Genomic DNA, 21,248 nt, shown 5'->3' on the forward strand with positions numbered 1-21,248 from the left:
TGAGGAGGGAAAGAAAACGCTCCTCAGCCGAAAAGAGAGAGAGCAGAGGAAATTCTTCCACTGTGAAAATATGACAACGTCATGTCTGTCTCTCCATCCACAAGAATGTAAAGTCAGGAGGGCCGCGCACACACACACACACACACACACATTTGGGAGTGTTTGGCTTCCAAGCCCTTTGTGGCTGGCTAGACGGTGGGTTCTTGCCAAACTGTTGCCTGGTTGTTAAAGAAACAGACTCGCTGAGGAGAAAGAGACTATTTAACTGTCAGTGGGTTTTTTGAAAAGGTGGAGAGAAAAAAAGCTCTTGTGTAAGTCCAGTCAATATTAGCTCTGACACACAAACACACACACACACTTTGCAGGGGTGTGCATGTTGTGAGCGAACATCTTATCTTAAGATATTTGGCTCTAACTGAGGAAGGCAGAGGGACGTAGAAAAAAAAAATCATGATGGATATAAAAAAAAAATAGGAAAAGACAGAATCCCCCCCTTTTTTCGCTAACTCCTGTTTCCTTTTTATTAAACAATAATTACGCGGTACTGCCGGGGGGTTAGTCACTATTAAAGCACCTCCACCATGCATGTTGAAGCAATGATGCCGTGCATGGGAACTGTGGAATAAACAACATCTAAGGAGGGGATGGAATTTAAATGAGAGAGTCCAAACCCAGTGCAGAGGTTTTTACATGCAGATGAAGACAGAGGGGTGAAGCCTCATTTTCTATTCATGAGGTTTCGTGCCCTTTTGCTTGTTGTGTCAGAGCTCTGTGTGTGTGTGTGTGTGTGTGTGTCTGTGTGTGTGTGTGTGTGTGTGCAACCCGAGGCCAACACATATACATATTCTACTGAGTCAACATCATGTCGCTCCACTCTGACAAGAAATAAAAAAACATACAAGGCATGCCTCTGAGTGCGTCAGGTAGAAGTGTGTATGGTTACACACACACACGTACGTGACGCAAGGATGTTCATGCAGGGGGGGTGGGGGGGGGGTTAAGCAGGCTGCAGGGGGTAAGCAGTACAGAACGCAACCCACCACCTACAATGTATGATCCTTTAGTTTTCTGCGACAGAGGAGGGAGAAGAAAAAAAAAACAAAAACGTCCATTTATCGACTGTGAGTGAACTGAGACGAGTTCGACAAGCACACAGTTAATTCACCCGTCGATAACGACCACGGTCAAGAAGAAGCAGCTGCCAGATCTACAGTTTATACTGCAGCCAGTCACCGGTGGGCTAACGGCGTGCAGGTTAATGTAGCGTCCAGTGTGGCCGACACACGTTCTTCATCCATATCTGTGCAGGTTTTCAGAACGGTTACAGATCCGGCAATGTAGCCAGTAATTCAAGCAAGACAGCCACTGGACACGACAACGAAATTTAAACAAAGGTGGACACAAGACAGACGTGCGTTAATACAACCTCGTCCACTTTTGAGTTTGTCGTCAGAAAACTCTCGATTCCGCGCCTCCCTCGAGTCGGAGTATGAGGGGAATGACGGACGGTTACAATATTCTTTGCGCACGTCAGCACAAATGATTCATCAAGTAAGAATGTTAATTTTTAAACCACTTGTTCTGTCGCTACTGAAATAAATTCAATAAACAATTTTAAAAGCAGATTTTTTTAACATTCTTACTTGATGAATCTCTCGAAAAAGACGGAACAGTAAGCGGAATGGTCAACGAGCAAATACTTTGACTATTTGTCAAGCAGAAAATATTCTGTGATTGTAGCTTCTCGGTTTTTAAGAATTTGCTGCTTTTCTCGTTTTTTTATTTCTTCCTCAACTGAATGACGTTGAGCGTAAAGATGCTTTTCTACAACTCAACAGATCAAACAGGGAAGAGATCGATCAGCGGATTGATTCATTCAGTATTCAATCTTTAACACAAGACGATAAAACAAGCAAACCTACGAATGAAGGTTGAATTTTAAACATTTGTGTGGATTCAAAAACAGAACTGTTTAATTTTTCTGATGTGCATCTTCATGCGTGCCAGGCTAACCGGGGAAATCTGTAGTCTCTCTTTGTTCTTCCTATTAACCATTAGGAGGATTAAAAAAAAAAGAAAACAGGCTTCAAGTGATTCCTCTGAATTCACAACTAGGTAGAAGGGAAACTTTATCCTTGATGATTAAAAACAAACAGAAAAGATGCCGTTCATTCCCTCGTAGCGTTGCTGTCTTGTCTTCAAGCCCTTTGTTGTTGCAATTATTATTTTTCTAGATTCAAGGTCTAAACTAATTATTCACAGTTGCTGGAGGCTTTAAAAATCCACGTGCGTGATGGCACACGGTTTAAAAGCAGAGCCGACCTAACACAGCTCAGCCTGTTGTTCGAACCTTAATGAGCATTTAGAAGGGAAATGAGAAGAAGAAAGAGAAAATCAAACCGAACCAGAGGAGAGGCGCCTGGATTTGAACAGTAAGATCAGGCTGGAGGAGAGTGAAGGGGGCAGAGAGTGGGTGATGAGATGGATGAGAGCACAGAGGGAGCAGTGGTACCACGCATGTTGTTTAGTAAGGAAGAGAGAGAGAGAGAGAGAGAACAAGATGAGTGGGGATCAGAAAGAGAGGGAGAGGAAGTGGAAGGTGAGATGTACACTGACCTGTGAGAGATCTGGGATGTCACCCTGATCTATTCCAACTTGCTGTCATCAAAAACAAATCAACAAAAGAAATAAAAAAGGGAGAAAGGAAGGTGGGAGATCATGGAGAGGAAAAACAAATATGAAAAAACAGGGGAATCGTTACTTCATGCAGCGGCAACGTCAAACATAAAACGACAACAGAAATAAACAAGAAAACGTTTTTTTGACATGTGGATTGGCCGATGAGCCGACCAATCCTCGTGGTGAATGGCGATGACGACTGTTCAGTGAGATATGTCTGACCAATGAGGGAGAGAGGGCGTGGCGACTAATGACTGATGATGTCACAACATTTAGAACATTCACAATGAAAGGACAGCTCCGCCCAAAAAGCATCTCCAGATCCACAGATAACATGAGTTTGGACACAGATTAAGAACAATACGACTTTTGGTGAGTTTACCTAAAGCTTCATTCAGTAAAAATCCTTTTAGTTTGTGTTATTTCTTAAACATTCACAAAGGTCACATGTGTTTGCGTCACTGTGCAAATTTACTTAAAGTTGGTTGTTGATTTTTCAGGATCTGTAAAAACTTCTGTATTAGATCAGAAAATCCTGATGAGGTTTAGAGGTTTAGATTCTAGACTCATGATCAGAGTTGAGCTTTTAAAGACCCTGGATTTGTGCTTTTTTTAAAAATTAAATTCCATCTTTATAAAAGAAAAACACACTTAATGGAAGTTCCTCAGAACCTAATTATCAGAGACAGAGCATCTTGATTTGGACGGTTTATTTGAACACACAGTTTCCTCTGCGGAAAAATGAAATCAACTGTGGTAGTTGATTCTCACGGTTTCAAATCTGATGAAACAAAGGACAGAGGGAAGGAGGAGGGCACAGGAGGAAAGGAAAGAAAGAGGGATGATCTGTGGGCACTGGGAGAGGGAGAGCCGCACGAGTATCTGTCTTTGTCAGGGGCAGAGGGAAGAGCCGGGAAGAAGAAAGGGATTAGATGGAGGAGTGTGGGGAGCAGGAGGAGAGGGAGCTAACGGAGCATCTAACCATGTCCTCCATCTTAAGGTGTTTTATATATATATATATAGGAATGTGTATACATGTGTGTGTGTGTACAGAAAATGTGGGTCATTGAGGGTAAGTCAGATTCTCCTGACTGCACACAGTACTGCACACAGTACTGCACACAGTACTGCACACAGTATAGAGGCAACAAACACAATTGAAGATGTGTTTGAGAATCTGTGTGTGTGTGTGTTTGTTTGCGTACATGTGTGTGTGTTAGTTAATGAAACCAGGAAACCACACAGAACAAGTTACGAGGAAAACTGTAAATTTCAACTGCAGATGCTTTTTTTTTTTAAAAAACCCTAATAAATCTTACTCCAGATGTGAATGTGCACGTTGGCGTACTTTTGAGTGTGTGTGTGTGTGTGTGTGTGTGTGTGTGTGTGTGTGTGTGAGCGCATGTACCTCGGCCACTTTGAGGAACTCTGACAGCTTCGTCATCCTGTAAAGAAATTTCTTGTAGATGTCCAGAGCGTCTTTACACTGGTTCTTCTTCATGTCGAAGTATTTTTCTACAGAGACAGAAAGCAGAGAGTAAGATTCAAAATCAAAGAGGGAAGGAAGGAAGGAAGTGTTGAAGGAAGGAAGGAAGGAAGGAAGGAAGGAAGGAAGTGAAGAAGAGTTGAAGTTTGTGTAACTGTGTGTCTTCTCTCTACTGTATTCACCATCCACCACTGAATAAAGTGGACGGAGGTAAGTTGGGAAGGAAGGAAGGAAGGAAATATCAGTGTATAGTTAAGTAGAAACGGAAACAGAAGCAGCTTCATGACAGCTTGTTAAAACTTACTGTAGCGCCATGGCAACCAGAGTGTGATTATAATATATGTGTGTGTGTGTGTGTGTTTGTGTGTGTGTTACCCAACAGGTTGATGACCCCCTCATTGTAAGCAGCAAACAGCCTTATGGAGTCTTTGAAGAGCAGCATGAAGGCCGAGTTGATCACTCCGTTGGTCAGCTCATTAGGGTTGGCCTGGGGAGAGGAGGAGCAGGAGGAGGTGGGAGAAAAGGAGGAGAAGAAGAAGAAAAAACCTCCATCACACTGTTCCAAAGATTTTCACAAAACACAAAAAGTCTCTTTCAAATATGCCCCAATCTTCTTTTTTTTTTAAATACCATTAGCTCTTTCACCTGCCGTGAAAAGAACACGCCCCCCCCCCACACACACACACACACACCAGGTTTCAAACTTTGCAATCTGTTGTTTAAATTTACATTTTGATAAGGAAGTGAATCAACCACAACCTCACAACAAGCATGCATAATGACACACACACAAACACACACACACACACACACACAGTACCTGGAAATCCAGCAGAGCATCTAGCTGGTTCTGGATGATGGGCAGCGTCTTGATCAGCTTTTCTGTGCTCATGGTGCGCATCACTCCGTCAATCCTTACACAAGGAAATGCACGAGGAAAAAAAAAGAATGAATAAATTAAGAAAAACTATGGGAAGTACAAAAAAAAAAAAAGTGATGTTCTGCATAAGAACACTTCCACAGAAATGCTAAATCTGTACGGCTTCTTGAAGTGAAGAGGATCAGCATGACAAAGGATTCAGCGTCGCTCCACGACAGCTGATCTTTCCGACATTGAAATGATCTTCACAACACAACCTCCAACTTTCTTTACGCTGAGCTAAGCTAATCAGTTACCAGCGGTAGCAGGAGAACGGCAGCAAAATTACTCATCGAACTCCAAATGTTGAACTTTTATCCCCAAGTGAGTTCGCTTCCTCTCACATGTGACCTGCGGTAGATAACATTAGAGTTTAAATCTTCAAAGTCTGTCCTTTGGAGGACGACGTGACTCGCGACTGGTCGAGCGTGTGCATCAGTGAGACTTCGTTACTGCGACTAAATCCCACGATCACTCCCGTGCAGACTCTGGCTTTAAATGACGTCAAACGCACAAGATGGCGGCACGACGTCAATCATTATACACAGTCAACGGTTTCCTCCAGCTGACTAAAACTTTTAGTTTTCATGTCCTGCAATATTTAATAGTTTGACATCCAGAGAAATGTTTCTGTTTCTGTCCATTGCTCTTCTTTCAATGCAGTGGGCTAAAGGACACCTGCAACAACATAGTGTGAGGCGATGAGTGAGGTTGTCGTATTGTGTTTGTGGCCTCTCTTACCCCCTCTTCATCTTGGTGAAATCCACAGCCACCAGCCTGTAGGACATGGCCTTCTCGTTCAGGTAACGGCTGTATCGCCTGATGAAGGTTGACATGTCGTAACCTGAGACAGAGGGAAGGTGTTACATGAGACAAGGACAAATGATTCCTGCCGTTTGTCTCTTTGTTGTTTATGTACTTCACTGTTTATCTGCCCTGAGTCGGATGCTTCTGAATCAAGTCACTGAGTTTTGAAAACAACCTTTTTAAAACGTCCTCCTGATTGTCAGGAACATTCTGGTTCTCTGAATCATTTTTCTTCGGGGCAAAATACTGCCCGTTTGTTTTCTCAAAAACAAATTAAAACCGAATTAAAAAGCTGTGGATTAGAGTCAAATGTGATCGTGCGTGTCGTACCTTGCAGAGCTCCCTTGTCCAGGAAGTTGCTCAGGTTAAACAGGGTGTTTCTTGAGGCCAGGTACTGGATGAAACGCTGTGATGAGAGAGAGAGAGGAAGAAACAAACGTTAATGAGTCAATTAAATATAAAAAGCTCAACATTCACTTCAAATGTTAAACACATCCATAGGTCTGAAACTGTGGGGTTGCTGGTTCAAAGCCTGAGTTGAAAAGTCAGCAGCCAGCAACAACAGAAACTCCAGTGAAGACGATACCTGGTGCAGATGTGTGCAGACCGATGTATATAAACAAAGAGCTTGTTGTTCTTTCCTAATTTTAAAGATAATTGACGAAGTAAAACAAAACGCTCACTGTCTCACAGACGGTAAAAGCTTATGCTCATTAACGTGCAGCTAATAAGTACGACTGACATGATTCATCACTGACATAAAGTTAAGTCTCAATTAAAATGCAGCACACGGCAGTGTCTGCAGCGACTCAAACGTTTAATCCCCCCGAGATGCTAAGAGGCGGCGTGATGATGGAACAGTCTCTTTATGTTCTTCTGTGTATTCCTGACGTTAGTTTGCCTTCATGCAGCGAGGTCAGAGGTCAACTACAGCGACCGGAGGAGTCTCTTTAACAGCAGGGCGGAGGATTTAACCCGTGTCTCTCTACTGTTGCTCTAGATGGTTTAATCTCTGCTTGCATCGCCGCAGGCTGGGACGTCTGTGTTTAAAAATCCACTGTTCTCCTGCTGGTTTTCTCACAGTCACTTATTAGCACTGCTGAGTCACTGGTACAGAACTGGTGAGGGAGGACGAACGGCAGGAGGAAGCCGGCAGAACCAAATTAATTAACCTTGGCAGCACAACATTATAAATTATCATGTAAAGATGCCTTTAAATGTTCATGAGATCAAAACCAACACTAAAACTTTGCGTCTGGCTTGTGACGAAAAAAACAATGAATATAACTCACAGACTGTTTACATTTAAACCTTAACATTCCAGCTCTGAACACTCTCACTGGTCTCACAAGTTCACTAGAGCTGCTTTCAGACCTGCACCGAACTCCAGACATGTTCCTGAAACGTTCCAGAGGTTCTGTACGTGACAACGCAAATGTCAGATTCGGATGCTCCGGATATTTCCTCGAACTTTTCAAGCCTCCTAGTAAAATGTTGGGAAAGTGTCAGAATGAGCCTGGAGAGTGGAAATGTGAACTCCGCCTGTGTCTACGTCTTCTCCCAACATCACCTTTCCAGACTCAGTACAGCCTCTGTTTTCCACTGTTGGCCACTGAGCTTCTCCTAGAGGACTTTTTCTTTTATTTCTAGAGGGGTTTTTTTGTCTTGTTTGAGAGCACTCCGGTATTAATATATTAATGATGCGGACAGCTTTACTTATTCACTTTCTCAAGCCCAGAATTTCCTGGCTGCAGATTCAGGATGTATTCAGACCTCTGAGGGGGCCCAGGTCCCTGAGCAGGTGCCGGTAGCTCATCCATTTCTCCAACTAAGTCTCTTCATCTGTCTAGCAGAGATGGACGCTCAGACAAACAGCATCATGGACGAGCACCGCAAACGTAAATGGGCTTTAGAAAATGATTCGGTGTGAGGGAAAACAAAATAATAGAAAACAAGCTGTGACGGTCTCAGCAGAGTTTATGGGATCTGTGTAACAAGAACTCCGAAGGCCTTGGACTGTGTTGTGAGAGAAACGTAGAAAGAAAAAAAACTCTACGTGCACCTGAAGAACACGTCTACGTGGGAGAGGTACCGTGATACCTCCCCCGTGACGTTATGTTTTCAACCACGTCCATTGTTTTCTTGATGGAGAGTAGTATTTTTATTTCATTAGTGCTTTCTATGTACTCGCCCAGATTACTGAACAGGGTGAGAACCATTTGCATTTTCTAGAAATACTGCCATTCAGTGAAACTATTAGGGAGGGTAGAGACAGGAGAGGAACTCTGAACTGATGAGACTTGACACTTCACCTGGACTCTGTCTCTGAAGACTGGACCTGAGCTTTTTGTTTTGTCCCTCGTGAGCGTCTGTGCCATCTCGTCTTCCTCACATCGCTGCACAGCAGAGAGCTGTGGGATAAGTCTTGGCCACCGTCCATGGTTATGGGAACTCAGGCCTCAGGCTTCCCAAAAGCATCTTAACGTTAAGGCTGTCTCTGTCCAGCTGACTTAAAATGATCTGAGATTTGCCAGTTTGCCAATTCCCGATCTGGCAGAGAACCAAGCCACACTGGCTGGTTTGAGCATCTATGAATGTGCGTCTGTGAGCACAAATATGCTTGCGGGCATGTGTGTTGGATTCAGCTGCACTGACACGTTTCCAAGAGCTCTGGGACTGTTTAAAAAGGCAAAAAGAATTTGATTTTGTTCTTGCCCTTTTTCTTTTGTGTATGTTTTACGCAGGAGGGGAAAAAAATGTTCACATCGTCACATGAAGGGATTTCAGCTTCCATCTGTGGACAGGAAATGAGCTGCCAAAAAGTTTACTATTGATTTCGGTGGCTACGAGAGGATAGAGGTGAAAATGAAGCCTCCATGGAGTGAATATAAGGAGGATGGTAACTTTCACTTATTAAACACAGTCATTTCAGGTCCATACATGCATTTAAGTTATTTTGTACACGCAGACACAGTACATGAGGTTAAATGTGAAGCTGTGTGGATACTTCTCGTCTTTTAGATAATGGGGTAATGACTTTGGCTTTCCGCCGTGTCATCATGAACCCAGGTAAAGACAGACAAGATGGTAACAGATAAACCGGGGAAAGAAGGGAGACACGGCAAGAAATAAAATGAAACGCACACACTTCATAAGCTCTCTCTGCCTCTTCCTCATCAAAAGTCCATCTGACGGAAGCCTGAGCTTCTCCCCGCAGCCTCAGATACAAACGCGGAGGCACAGAGAACCCACACAAAACGCATGGATATAGTTGAAAAGGAGAAAATCTATAAAGGGGCAGAGACACTCGGCGCAGAGAGAGAGAGACAGAGAGGGAGACTCAGAAACCCGCTGAGCCCGAGATTATTCAGCGAAGACGTTCCAAGAAAAAGACGCTATTCTGAGAGGAGATTTTGACAAAAGGTGTAAGAATAGAGATGAGTGAAAAGGAGGAGAGACTGAGGAGATGTAGAGCGATAGAGGGGGATGAGACGGTGAGGCGGGTCGGCTCGGCTTGTCAAATAATTCATGTTAGCATATTGAAGAACAACCTCATGCATTATTGATACATGTAGATCCTGGCTGCTCCCTCTACCTCAACAGTGAGACACAGCCATAGAGCTACCAGCGTCCAGCCCTCATCCATCCTCCACCTCCTTCCACCTCCTTCCACGTCCTTCTCTCAAAAGTGCACAAGTCGGTGGTTGACGTAGTAACCAAACACCACAGCCTGAGGTGATTTCTTTTTTTTCTTCTTCTCTGAACTGTGTAGTCGGGGCTGGAAATCTGCAGTTTCAACTGCATCTGGATTAGAATCCAAAGTTATATTCTCATTACAAACAACTTCTAACAGCTAATGACACTGATGTTCAAGTCCTGTGTCGTTAAACAATCACTACTGCACAGACTAAAGTTTTAACTGACGTTAGCAGCGTCTGTATCCAAAATACTTTGGTCTAGTTTCTCATGTAGATCCTGGCTGCTCCCTCTACCTCAACAGTGAGACACAGCCATAGAGCTACCAGCGTCCAGCCCTCATCCATCCTCCACCTCCTTCCCTCTTACTGTTTTACGTTTGTTCTTATAAATTATAAAAATAGTTGTATAACAAAAAGTAAAAGGAAGCTTCAGGAGAGACGTTCAAGCCGAGCATCACTTCTGGCTCATAAACATAGGTATGAAGGTGATGACGTTTCTGACACTGTAGATAGTTACTTGTCAAATCCCAACTTTTCTTCTACTTTTAATTTCCCAACCCAGAGGAAACAGAAGCACATGACGTGTCCATAGAAAGCAGTTCTCGCTGACACCACATCGTTTCATCCCCCACAGACCTGGTTGGTAAACATGACCTCACGTTGCATTATGTCTGGGAAACAGTTACCGCTCGGCCTCCTTTGGACCTGCCGACATGTACACACAGCCAACGAACAACAACGTCGACCAAAGGGAATTATTGATCCTGGTTGTGAAATTCTCTGTTAGCTTTCGAATAGCTGCGAGCGATGTGGAATTCTCGTTCTTGCTCAAGGACACTTCAGCACGGAGGAGGATCTGTTTACAAGGGAATGAATCAGGGTCAATTAGGTCTAGTTATCTTCAAACGGGGGTTCAGGGAGTCCGCGGGGAATTCATTTTTCTTGGCTGCGGTGCTGGGCTTCACTTTCCCTCGAACGCACACATGCACAAAATCGTCAGAACTGACTGCAAACTGAGTTCAGCTGAGAAGGTGATGACTCACACGAGAAGAATGAGTCGTGATCGGACTGAGTTGAATGGAAGCAGCTCTTATGCAAGCAGAGAGACGCACAGAAGGAAGCTGACGCGTGGATAGATACAGACGTGAGAGTGTGCACACACACACACACAAAATCGCCTGGCCTAATTCCTGCCTGCATGGGATTCTCCTTCCTTTTTCTCTTTCTTTCTTCCTCCTCCTCTTCCTCCTCTTCCTCCTCCTCCACCCGATGTAGCGTTTCTTCTCCTTTTACACAATCAGACATTCAGCCCTTAAAATCACTCGGTGTGTGAAAGAAACAGAAAACTGGGTGGATTGAATCTCTACATTTAAACGTCTGCAAGTTCACTGTAGCTCTAAGTGTGTGTGTGTGTGTGTGTGTGTGTGTGTGTGTGTGTGTGTGTGTGTGTGTGTGTGTGTGTGTGTGTGTGTCTACAAGGTGACAAGGCTAATAGCGTGTGGGCTCCTGCTCTCAGGGGAGCTGTTGTATCTTGCTGGTGGATGAGTGTGGCTGTGAGGTCAATGATCTAGACAAGCAACATGAGTCATCAATTGAGACACACACACACACACACACACACACACACACACACACACACACACACACACACACACACACACACACACACACACACACACACACACACACACACACACACACACACACACACACACACACACAGTAGAGAGTAGGTATTAGTACAGTTGCCTCCCTATAATGTGACGGTCATCATACTTGTACACGACTGACAGAAGCCAAACATGAACAGTTTTTTTTATATAGATCCTCCGGTTCATCATCCATGATCGAATCAATCAGACCCAGCTCTGTGTAAATTGGTTCAACATCTCAGCCACTGTTTGCAGAATGAAGTTTTTTTTTTTTTTTTTGTCCTTTCTACCAAAGTACTTTAAAGGAGTTACTGAGTACAAATTACTTTGGGGCATGTGGAGTTCTGAAATTAAAAGGTCACAATCACTTCCTGGATAGTCGGTGTTGGGGATACCGGTCGTTGGAACATTTGAATGTGAGGCGATCAGCAGTGCTAGAAAACATCTGGTTCCACCATTTCAAAAGTAAAAGGGAACAAACCTGTGGGAATAGACATAAAACATACTCTTTCAAATTCTGGATCAGTTTTGGATAAATCCAGCAGCTCTTGTGCAATGTTTCCGCAGTTCTGTATCGTGCCTGTGTTTCCGTGGCAACGCCTGCTGAGACTTCTGGGTATTGTAGTGCAGTAACTGAGTCAGCAATAAATAATAAAATAGCAAAAGCAAGTAAAGTAATTGCTGAGGGAAATGTTTTATATCAATAAAAGTAAAGTTAATCATCTCATCCGGTAATCCAGTAAATTCAGGGACATGACTCCACCGACCAGAGACCACATTCCTAAATACTGAATGTTTCCTCCTTGGTACAGATGGAAATGTCTAATAAACATCTAAGTGTTCTTCAGTTGTTCTGTTTCGGTTGTTCACAAAAAATGTCTTCTCTTTTAAATCACTACATCACTTTTAAGCAGCTCACATGCAGTGAATCAGCTAATTGTAATGTTTCCAGTGCAACTGTACGGAGGGGTGGCGGCAGCAGAGCTAATTACAGTTGTACTAATTAAACAGGGCACTCGAGGAGAAGCGAGTGGAAGCAGTAAAAAAAAAAAAAAAAGGACTTCTCACAGGGAGTGTACCTTTTAGAATAATAAGGAGCGAACACGGGGCGAGATGTTGAAAAGCAAGATTACTTCATAACAATTTAATACATAAAGAAATACATCAAATATTCATTCACCAGCACACTTTTGACATTTTGACAAGTTTAAATTAGCTCCTGTGAATTAATTTCTACAGACTTTAATCAACTAATTGTTTCAGCTTAACACTGATCCATTCCTGACACTTCTCTGCTCTTGGCCAAAACAACATCCGGAGTATGGTTTTCACCACAGTGCCACTCACAACCCGTCAAAGCTCGACAGACCTGCCGCACCTAGTTACGGCTGTGGGCATGGGTTGAATTAGAATCCTCAGTAATGTGTCAGCAGATACTTCAAATCAATAACCTCACTCAGTATTGAAGAACAAGTAACAGAGGCAGACATCGCTGACTGGGACAATCTCTTAAAAGCTCGTGGAAGCCGACGCGTTTCTGGTGGACTGCGTCTGATGGGCTCAGAAGGAACGCACGTCTTCAAGTGCACGTGTGTTTAAGATTACACAGAAGAATATCTGAAGATTCCTCGTATGTTTGAGGTCGGTGTTTTTACTGGAAAAGGTCCTTCAGAGGACAGTACACACACACACACACACACACACACACATTGTTCATGCAGTATCTGCTTCTACACTAATCATCTTTATGTTCGCCACACCAGCAGCTGATAGGAAGCACATGTGTGGTGACTGGTGTGTGTGTGAGGTCACCCTGACTCTAATAGGGGTCACTTGCGATAATCTGACAAGCTTGAATGTACACACACACACACACACACACACACATCCTCCCTGCTCCCTCTGACACACTGCTCCAGTCAGCACTTTCATACTTTCTGTCTTTTTAGCATTTTTTTCCCATTTTCCCTCCTTCCTCCTTTTCTTTCCTGCTCGTCCGCCTTTCACAATATCTCTCGCTCGCCCTATCCTTGCTTAAATCTCCGCATCTGTCTGTGTCCTCGCTCTCCCCAAGGAGGCGAGGGAGCGTCAGCGACGAGAGTGCTTCAGTGACATCACCGAGACAAATGGGCCGTTTGCTATCTGGGACACTGGTGTGGCAGCGAGATGGGCCGGGGGGGCGACGACTCACACTGCAACTTCACACTGCCCTAAAAGCACACAAACTGTGTCGTCTCGCGCACACGCACACACACACACACACACACACACACACACACACACACACACACACACACACACACACACACACACCTTACCCTCCCTGAATCTCTCGCTATCTCTTGCACAGACAGAAAAAAGAAAAGCAGTGTGTCCTGCCACCATCAGCACTTTCGCCGGTGTCCTCGCCAGACCATCCCTGTCTCCTCCCATGTCCTCAGTGACTCTCACACCGACTTCTCTCGTCCTGACCCGCTCTCTCTCGTCCTGCCCTCCACTTATCCCCATCATCTTTCCCTCACTCTTCCAACGCACTCATTCCTGTTCCTATTCAGCCCGAGTCTCGGCTCTCTATTCTGATTCCCGATGCACTGAGGGGAAATCAGTCAGACTGTAATTTTCTCCCACTGACACAGCTACCTCGTCCTGAAGACGAAGAGTATGATGGGTAGTATTCTGAGCACTTGACGTCCTTGAAAACAAACTGCCAGAATGGGTTTCGCAGGGCCGCGTTATACCGGACCATGTGGTCTGGCACATCTTTGGGCTGTGACATTCCTCGAAGTCACAGTACACCGAGGAAAAACCGAAAACTCTGAGGGCAACTGAGAAGATTCATCTGGGAACACAGTTAAACGTGACGAGTGAGGGAGTTCGATTATCTGCTCGGGTGGAATCGCAGTTTCTACGGTATTTATTTATAGTTACAGAAACTAATTTGAGGAGAGAAAGTGTCTGAACACAGTAAAAAAAACATACAGGGAAACTTCTGTAAATCAACTGATATCAGCCGCAAAAATCTTAGTATTGAACTAAACAGGAATTTACGAAGACAACCAGATGAGGCCTGAGAGCGTAATTGTTCGAATGCTTGTGACACGTTTTCTTCTAATCCAGGAAGTTTTTTATTGTTTCCTCCAGTAACATTGTGAAAACTGGGTGTTTTTTCACATATTCATCCATTTACATTGGGATCCTTCATCAGTGCTGGTTAGAAACTGGAAGCAATGCATTCACACGACGATATCTTATTACATTAAGTAAATCTGGGGATAAATCAGTCTTTGAGCGTGGACTGCAAGAAACGCTGGAAGGGAAAAGAAACCGAGGTGGGTTGAGTGAAGTGCTTTTAACCTTGTGAAAATCAATTTTACAATAACTTTGACTTCTGTATGAACCCATTTCTGCCTCTTACATGAACACTCCCGTCTCGTCATCCCCTACATCTTTCCCCCATTCTCGTAATTCCATGAACAAATAAAACCCCTGCCCTTTTTCTCTTGAGTCCTCACTTCCTCTCTATCTTTGTTCGGCCTCGTTCACGTCTTGGATGGTCAAAGCATCAAAAACACTCCCGGGAGAGAGAGAGAGAGAGAGAGAGAGAGAGACCCAGCGGCCTCCCTACAGGGGAGGGAGACAAGCGCAGTGGCTTGGAGTGAGGGGGAAGAAAACGGCCCTCGCGGCCATTGTTTGGGGTTTCCTGCTGGATTGTTTTTGGTACACATTGGCCTATCGTACAAAGACCTGGAAGCAGACTGAGACATTGGCCAAACAAGCAGCCAGGACACTTATCACACCCCAGGCTGCAGAGACATTTAGGCTGCCTCTACGCTGCCAAGCCTCAGATTTAAAATGAGTCACTGTTGCTACACTTGCGTCTCCTTTCCACGTTTACATTTTTTAAGACATTTAGCCAGCTTTGTTTTAGAGCAGAGCAGCGTTCATGTCTGGCCGGGGGAAAATTTGGAAACAATGGCTGCGTCACCCATACTCACTTCCTGATTCTTATCAGTCACAACTGGAATAGCAGCAGGGGAGGAGAATTCATAGTTTGTGTGTCATCTAGTCTGCCGGGGGCGGCTTAAGTCCTTATGACGTAAATGTCATCATCAACCACTTGGGGTAACGCATGACTACCTATCGGAAAGGAACGGAACACGGGACCAGGTACATGTGACTTGAACATGCGACTCTCAGCAGACATGGAATTGCTGTTCCTCGTCCACAGTATTTTCCGCTTCCTGTTTACACCAAGTGTGTAAATGGTCACGTTTCAGGTGAGACTATCCCTGACAAGGAGTAAAAACATTTGATTGGTTCGTTTTAGTTTTAAAACACTGCCTTCAGCCTCAAGTACGTACGTATTTGTTAGTCTGTAGCATTCAGACGAGCGTCCTTCATGTACGAGAACACAATCTCTAAATGTAAGATCCTGCAGAGACGAACTCTTTAAGTGGCTTTGTACCAGAAAGAGTGAAATCCCGATCAAAGATATCGACTGACTCTTGATCGCTCTGTGTCACTGGGGAGCGAGCCAGGATTGCTTCTTGGCAGGGAGGAAAAAACTGGGGATGAAGAATTGAAGGAGTATCAATACTGGGCTGTCAACCATTCTCCCCCACTCACACAAAATGCGATATTACTCTAATCTCAAGCTTTTCAACAAATACGGCAGCTGAGGCAAAAAAAAAAAAGATGTTAAACTTAATTCACCTGCTATTTGCTCTGAATGAGAAATTCTCACATTCAATTTAAAAGCATGGGCTGAATTTATTAGCATGAACAGAAGAATGAAGTGGGCTGCATTTAAAAAATACTGTATTTTGCTGACACCCAGACCTACTTACAATGAATGCAACAGTGGACGGAATTTAAATATCAGACGTGCAGGAGATACAGAGCGGAGAGAGTCAAGCTGCTGTAGCGTTCAACCTAAACTAGGTGATTTACAGAACGACGCCAGTGACGTAGACAATCTTCTCGTTAATCAACTTGTAAAACATCAAAAAGTAATCAATTAGCATTACCACCTGGACACATTGAGATCACGTCATCCGACCCACATGTGGAGGTGGTCTGGGCTGAGTGCGCCTCCTCGACTGGTGTCCTCCGCATGTATTTATTCACGCTGTTAAATCAGGTAAGCTAGCTTCAGTCCGGAAATCCGCTGAGGTAAATATTGCGAGATCATCAAATGTCTTTGGATGATTTGATTTCTCTGGAGCACAGCGAGTAATTTAAAACCTGTAAAGTTTGAGATTTGATGTAAAGAAAAATGTATTTTGAAAGAGGCGTTCATTTCATCCTGTTGGGGTTTTCAGGTTGAGTGGAGCTTGAAGCCAGCGTGATCTGAGAAAATGACGTCTCGTCTCAAGTGGGCGACACTGATGGAATATGACACGCATCACCTTTCTGACTCGACTATGTCAACACTATTTCCTTTCAAAAATCTCGTCCATCGGTCACTGCCGCTCATGTCGAGGAGGTGGCGAACACGCAGCTCGTCTCATTTAACTGGATGAAAATGTTCTTTACGATCAGAGCGTTCAGCAGACAGTGCACCAGGCCATCTTCAGTGAGCCGGCCAAGCTGCAACCACTCGGTGTGTTGATCTGAAAAGGAATGTACAGTCTATTGACCCCAATTCTGTGGGTCTGTGGTTTCTAATTTTACGGCCAGATTTCTCTCAGCTCGGACTATAATGGATGGGGCGGCCGTGAGGGAGCGGGGACACCTGGCCACCGAGCCTCAGTCAGCACCGCTGTCCTGACAGGCCTGATGAATGCAGGCTGATGAGCACACACAGTTGTTCTACTACATCCTGGAGACGCACGACTGGAAACACAGGAAACACGTTTGTATGAGCTCTTTCTGTACCGTCTTCTTCGTGGTTTCCATTAAAACACTAAAGAGCAGCATGTTGATGTTTAAACATGGAGCTTTAAATCAAAATAAAACACTGAATGTTAAATGTCCACTGCACTGGAATTATTAGTAGTGGTATAAAATATAAACCCCAGGATTATTAACCTGATTATGCTAAAGCTTCTCAATTTCTTTAACGTGGCGAGCCTGCACGTCAGCGGAGGTCTCTGAGCTGTAGTGAAATCAGTCAGGTCGCACATAAACACAAAGTCATTTCACACGCCTTCGTCTCTTCTGAGGAAGTTTAGTCTAATGCAAGAAACTCTGACCCAACAGAAGGAAGTGTTGTGTAATGTGGACACAAGTGATCCACACTTCAAGGGAAGTAATGCTTCCCCATTTCAAAGGAAATGAAAAGGAATGCGGCTCAGGGTGTGTCAGCTTTTGGGTGTGTTTGATTATAGTGTGTATGTACAAGAGTACTTTAGTATTTTCAGGCAAGAATACGTATAAGTACATCATTTACAGTGGAGATAGTTTCAGTGGCGTTTTTTTTTCAAAGGGAATATATTAACATTTTGGGAAATACACTAAATCACTTTATTCTTAGAGCTACATGAGAATAGATCTTGTTCAGGAGTCAGAAACTTAGTACGAAGACTGAAAAGAGAAGTAAAACACCAGCTAGCAAAACCAGCTCCTGGATTTTTTGTGCAGACGTGAAAAGTTGCATCAATCTTCTTGTTCAACTCTGTGCAAGAAGCAAATAAGCTCATTTTCCAATATGTTAAACTATTCCTGTGAATTACCTTATCGCTCTCTGAACTGATCTCTCCTCTCATTTTCAAAGCGTCCACTGAACTGTTGCATGCAAATTGAGACGTTTTGCAGACAAGTGGTTCTATCAGACCTCTTCTCGTGAAAAACAGTGGGACGCATGGCAAAACTCACAATTAATAAAAATCCAAAAGCTCTCGCAAACACAGCGGGGAGAGTTTGAATCTCAATTTCCAATTATTGTCTTTGAACGGCTGCAAATCCATAGAGGGGACCGTGTTATTCTTCTAGTTTTAGACCCTCTTTTTTTTTATGAAGTTCATTTGTTTGATCATTCATTTGCTTCCGTCCTTGTGCCCCGTCTTTTCTTGCTTCCAGCTCGTACTGAGCTAATTAATTTCTCTGTGCTGCAAAGCTTTTTCGATTATTCACTGCACGTGTCCAATGTGAATGTGGTCAGAGGCTGCACACACCCGCTTTTACTCTTAAACCTTGTGCTGATGTCGATTTAAAAATCTTAATATTTGAATTTATACATGTATTTGGGAGACCGAGTACTAAAGTAACTTATTGATGCAGTCTTCATTCACTGCCCTGGAGGGCTTAGTGCCTGTGTGTGTGTCTGTCTGTGTGTGGTTGTGTGTGTGTGTGGTAGCCTCCTACCTCGTTGCCGTACATCATGAGGTGGTGGGTGGTGATAAGGGCTTTGAAGACTACCACCCAGCTGGAGTTGGCTGTGCGCTCAAAGAGCGTGTCCGCCAGCTGGGGAATGCTCACGTTCATCTCATTGGTGCAGTGGATCAGATCTGGCCGAGAAAACAAAGAGAAGTGATGAGAAAAAACTTTTTACAAAGTTTGACAGCCCTGATCGACAACAACAGTTAATAGCTTTTTTCACAGAACAACGCAGACACACACGTTTACCAAGGACAGACCAACACAGCACACACACACACACACACCTCGGCTGAATTTTTATTAGGAGACTTGATGGAGTTTCAGTGTTTCTTTCCTCTTGTGTTAAATAAGGTTTTTCTGTATATAAAAGTTAAAACGAGCTCCTCTCCCCCAAACCTCCACACAGCCCATGAGGTAAGAAATGTAATAGTGAATTGAATTTATTACTGAATAAGTAAAATACACTTGTGGGCACTTAATAAACCCGTTAATGTACCAAACAAAGACGGGACTAAATGTACATACACACATTAGAAACCCTAAACATAAATTCAACCAGAAAAATCTATTTCAGAGACAACAGGAGACTTTTTTTAATTCAATTAAAACACTAGATCTTATTGAGCAATCAATGTAAAAGCACTATCTAGAAAACCTCTTTAATTCACTACAAGTGAACTTAATATTGGCGCTGCCTGATGGGATCGGACCAGATGCTAACACCTCTCCGCTCCACTTTAGTTGAGATTGATTTGAATGGATTCTTGTTCAGCTCCTGCATCTGACTGTAAAGATCCAGTGTCTTCAGTCTCAACATGTAACACACACAGGGATCCTCTCCAGCACAAACATCAATACACACACGGCTAAATTGATCATTCACACCAGATATAAGGCTTTTTATCTTTTTCTGTTGTATTTCTCTAGAGCCCTCCATCTCTTTAAACCCCTTCGTCTTTCACTTCTGCCCCTGCTCTCTCTCTCTCTCTTTCTTTCTGTCTGTCTCTCTCTCTCTCTAGCTCATCTCCCCATTCTTTGTTCTTCGCCACAGGACGTTACGAGTTGCCGGCTCCCACACCTGGTAACTACGGAAACAGCTTCTCATTAGACTGTTGGAGGACTGTAGCGGGGAGAGTCCCGTCGGGAGACTTCATCATCATAATCAGGTGCACACGCCTGCACGAGCATGTGCACACGCTCATTCAATAATGCACATTATCTCCATCAAACACTTGCGGACACACACACAAAGCTTTAGGCCACTTCATCAATACAAAAGGAGTGTGGAGTAATGTACAGCACATTACAGCACAATACATCCATTTAGCCGTGTGGCTGACAGTCCACCAGAACAACGTTTAGCTGCTAACACTCTGAAATGCAGTTTTGCGACATGGCGAGTGGCAGCAGCATAAATCACACGCTCTCATGTCTGTTGGGAAATGTTCCAGCCGTATGAAGGCATCAGCACGTTGGATGAGTCCCCGCTCTGACTGCTAACCTCGCCTCGTCTCTCTCTGCGACTCTTTTGCCTCCCACTGCATCCTTGCATGATATTATTAACACTGATTAGAAACAATTAATGTCGCTGAACTGGAAACATGCATTAGGAGCGACTGATGGCTTCTGTTAATGAATCAGCTGCCTCGCTGGCGTTCTATTTTCAATCTCACCACTCCGTGTCTTTCATTTCTGCCGCTACCTTTTCTCTTTTTTCTCCGCCTGTCCATCTCGTCTTCATTTCAACCGGCCTCATGTTTTTTCATTAGGTCTGGAGGGGTGTATGCAGAGAACTAAGAGACGGCCTGATTAGGTCTGCGGGGACACGCTGGCATCAGTGTGTATGTATGTATGGGAGTGATAATGTAAAGGGTACATGTGCTGACTTAATCAGGCAGAGAGGAAAGCATTAGATGCCAGTGATCCCAGACCGGGGAGAGAAGGGGAAGGCGACGCAATTGAGGGAAACATATGGCACAGTAAAAAAAAAAAAAAAAAAAAAAGGAGGGTGAGGGAAAAGAGAGAGAGAAATGGGACTAAAAGAGAACGATGAAGGATTTATGAGAGCGAGAGGAAAGGAAAAGCAGATAAAAAAGGACGAGTGGCTAAGAATAGAGGGGAGAGGAGTAAGGGAGAGACAAACCAAAAGAAATAATGAGATATGAGAGGCATGAGTGTCTCTTCATCCAGACAATTTGTAAGGATCCACACACACTCAACAAGCCTCCGCCAGCCTGGATTTATCTCTGCTCTGTTTCCTGAAGTCGTCTTCACCAGAAACAGGTCTGAGGATGAGGGTTATTTTTTTTTTTCTTCTTCAGACCCTGAGCAATTATTTTGACCACAGTTGGAAAAATACACATGTTTCAGTCTGACGGTTCTTAACTGCAATCTGACCGAACACCTCATTGTGCATTAGAGAGCTGCGTTATTATCTTATAATGCTAGTTTCTTTTTTTAAAGGCAGGACTGTATAGAGGAGACATTTTTCCTGTTGTTGTGACATTTCAGAAAGAGTTGATGAGGTTTTTAGAAAGAAATGGGATTCTCCCCTTCACCTGGGTCCAAACACGACAAATCACTTTCAGACGTGTCTGATTATTTGGTCAGAATAAAATATAATCCCTCTCCTCTCCGTTACATCTCCTCATCACACTCCAATGGGCCGTTGCTGCCTTGGACAAGAA

At 43.8% G+C, this 21,248-nt stretch overlaps 1 protein-coding gene across 10 annotated transcripts in view; it reads right to left on the bottom strand.

Moving 5' to 3' along the window:
- LOC109642129 (phosphatidylinositol-binding clathrin assembly protein) overlaps positions 1-21,248 on the bottom strand; it is a 64,915-nt gene that overhangs the window by 28,269 nt on the left and 15,398 nt on the right. For 4 of the 10 annotated variants that reach the window (XM_069519199.1, XM_069519198.1, XM_069519196.1 and 1 more), the window contains exons 2-9: positions 18,547-18,689; positions 6,222-6,297; positions 5,826-5,928; positions 4,986-5,079; positions 4,541-4,652; positions 4,088-4,194; positions 2,617-2,658; positions 1,048-1,068 (exon numbers count right to left, since the gene is read on the bottom strand). In XM_069519199.1, the coding sequence (XP_069375300.1) occupies positions 1,048-1,068; positions 2,617-2,658; positions 4,088-4,194; positions 4,541-4,652; positions 4,986-5,079; positions 5,826-5,928; positions 6,222-6,297; positions 18,547-18,689 (698 nt within the window). The remainder of the gene's footprint in view (positions 1-1,047; positions 1,069-2,616; positions 2,659-4,087; positions 4,195-4,540; positions 4,653-4,985; positions 5,080-5,825; positions 5,929-6,221; positions 6,298-18,546; positions 18,690-21,248) is intronic. The other 6 variants (XM_069519200.1, XM_020106808.2, XM_020106809.2 and 3 more) reach the window with 3 other exon arrangements.

This window comes from Paralichthys olivaceus, chromosome 22, assembly GCF_024713975.1.
Source record: "Paralichthys olivaceus isolate ysfri-2021 chromosome 22, ASM2471397v2, whole genome shotgun sequence".
Lineage (NCBI taxonomy): Eukaryota > Metazoa > Chordata > Actinopteri > Pleuronectiformes > Paralichthyidae > Paralichthys > Paralichthys olivaceus.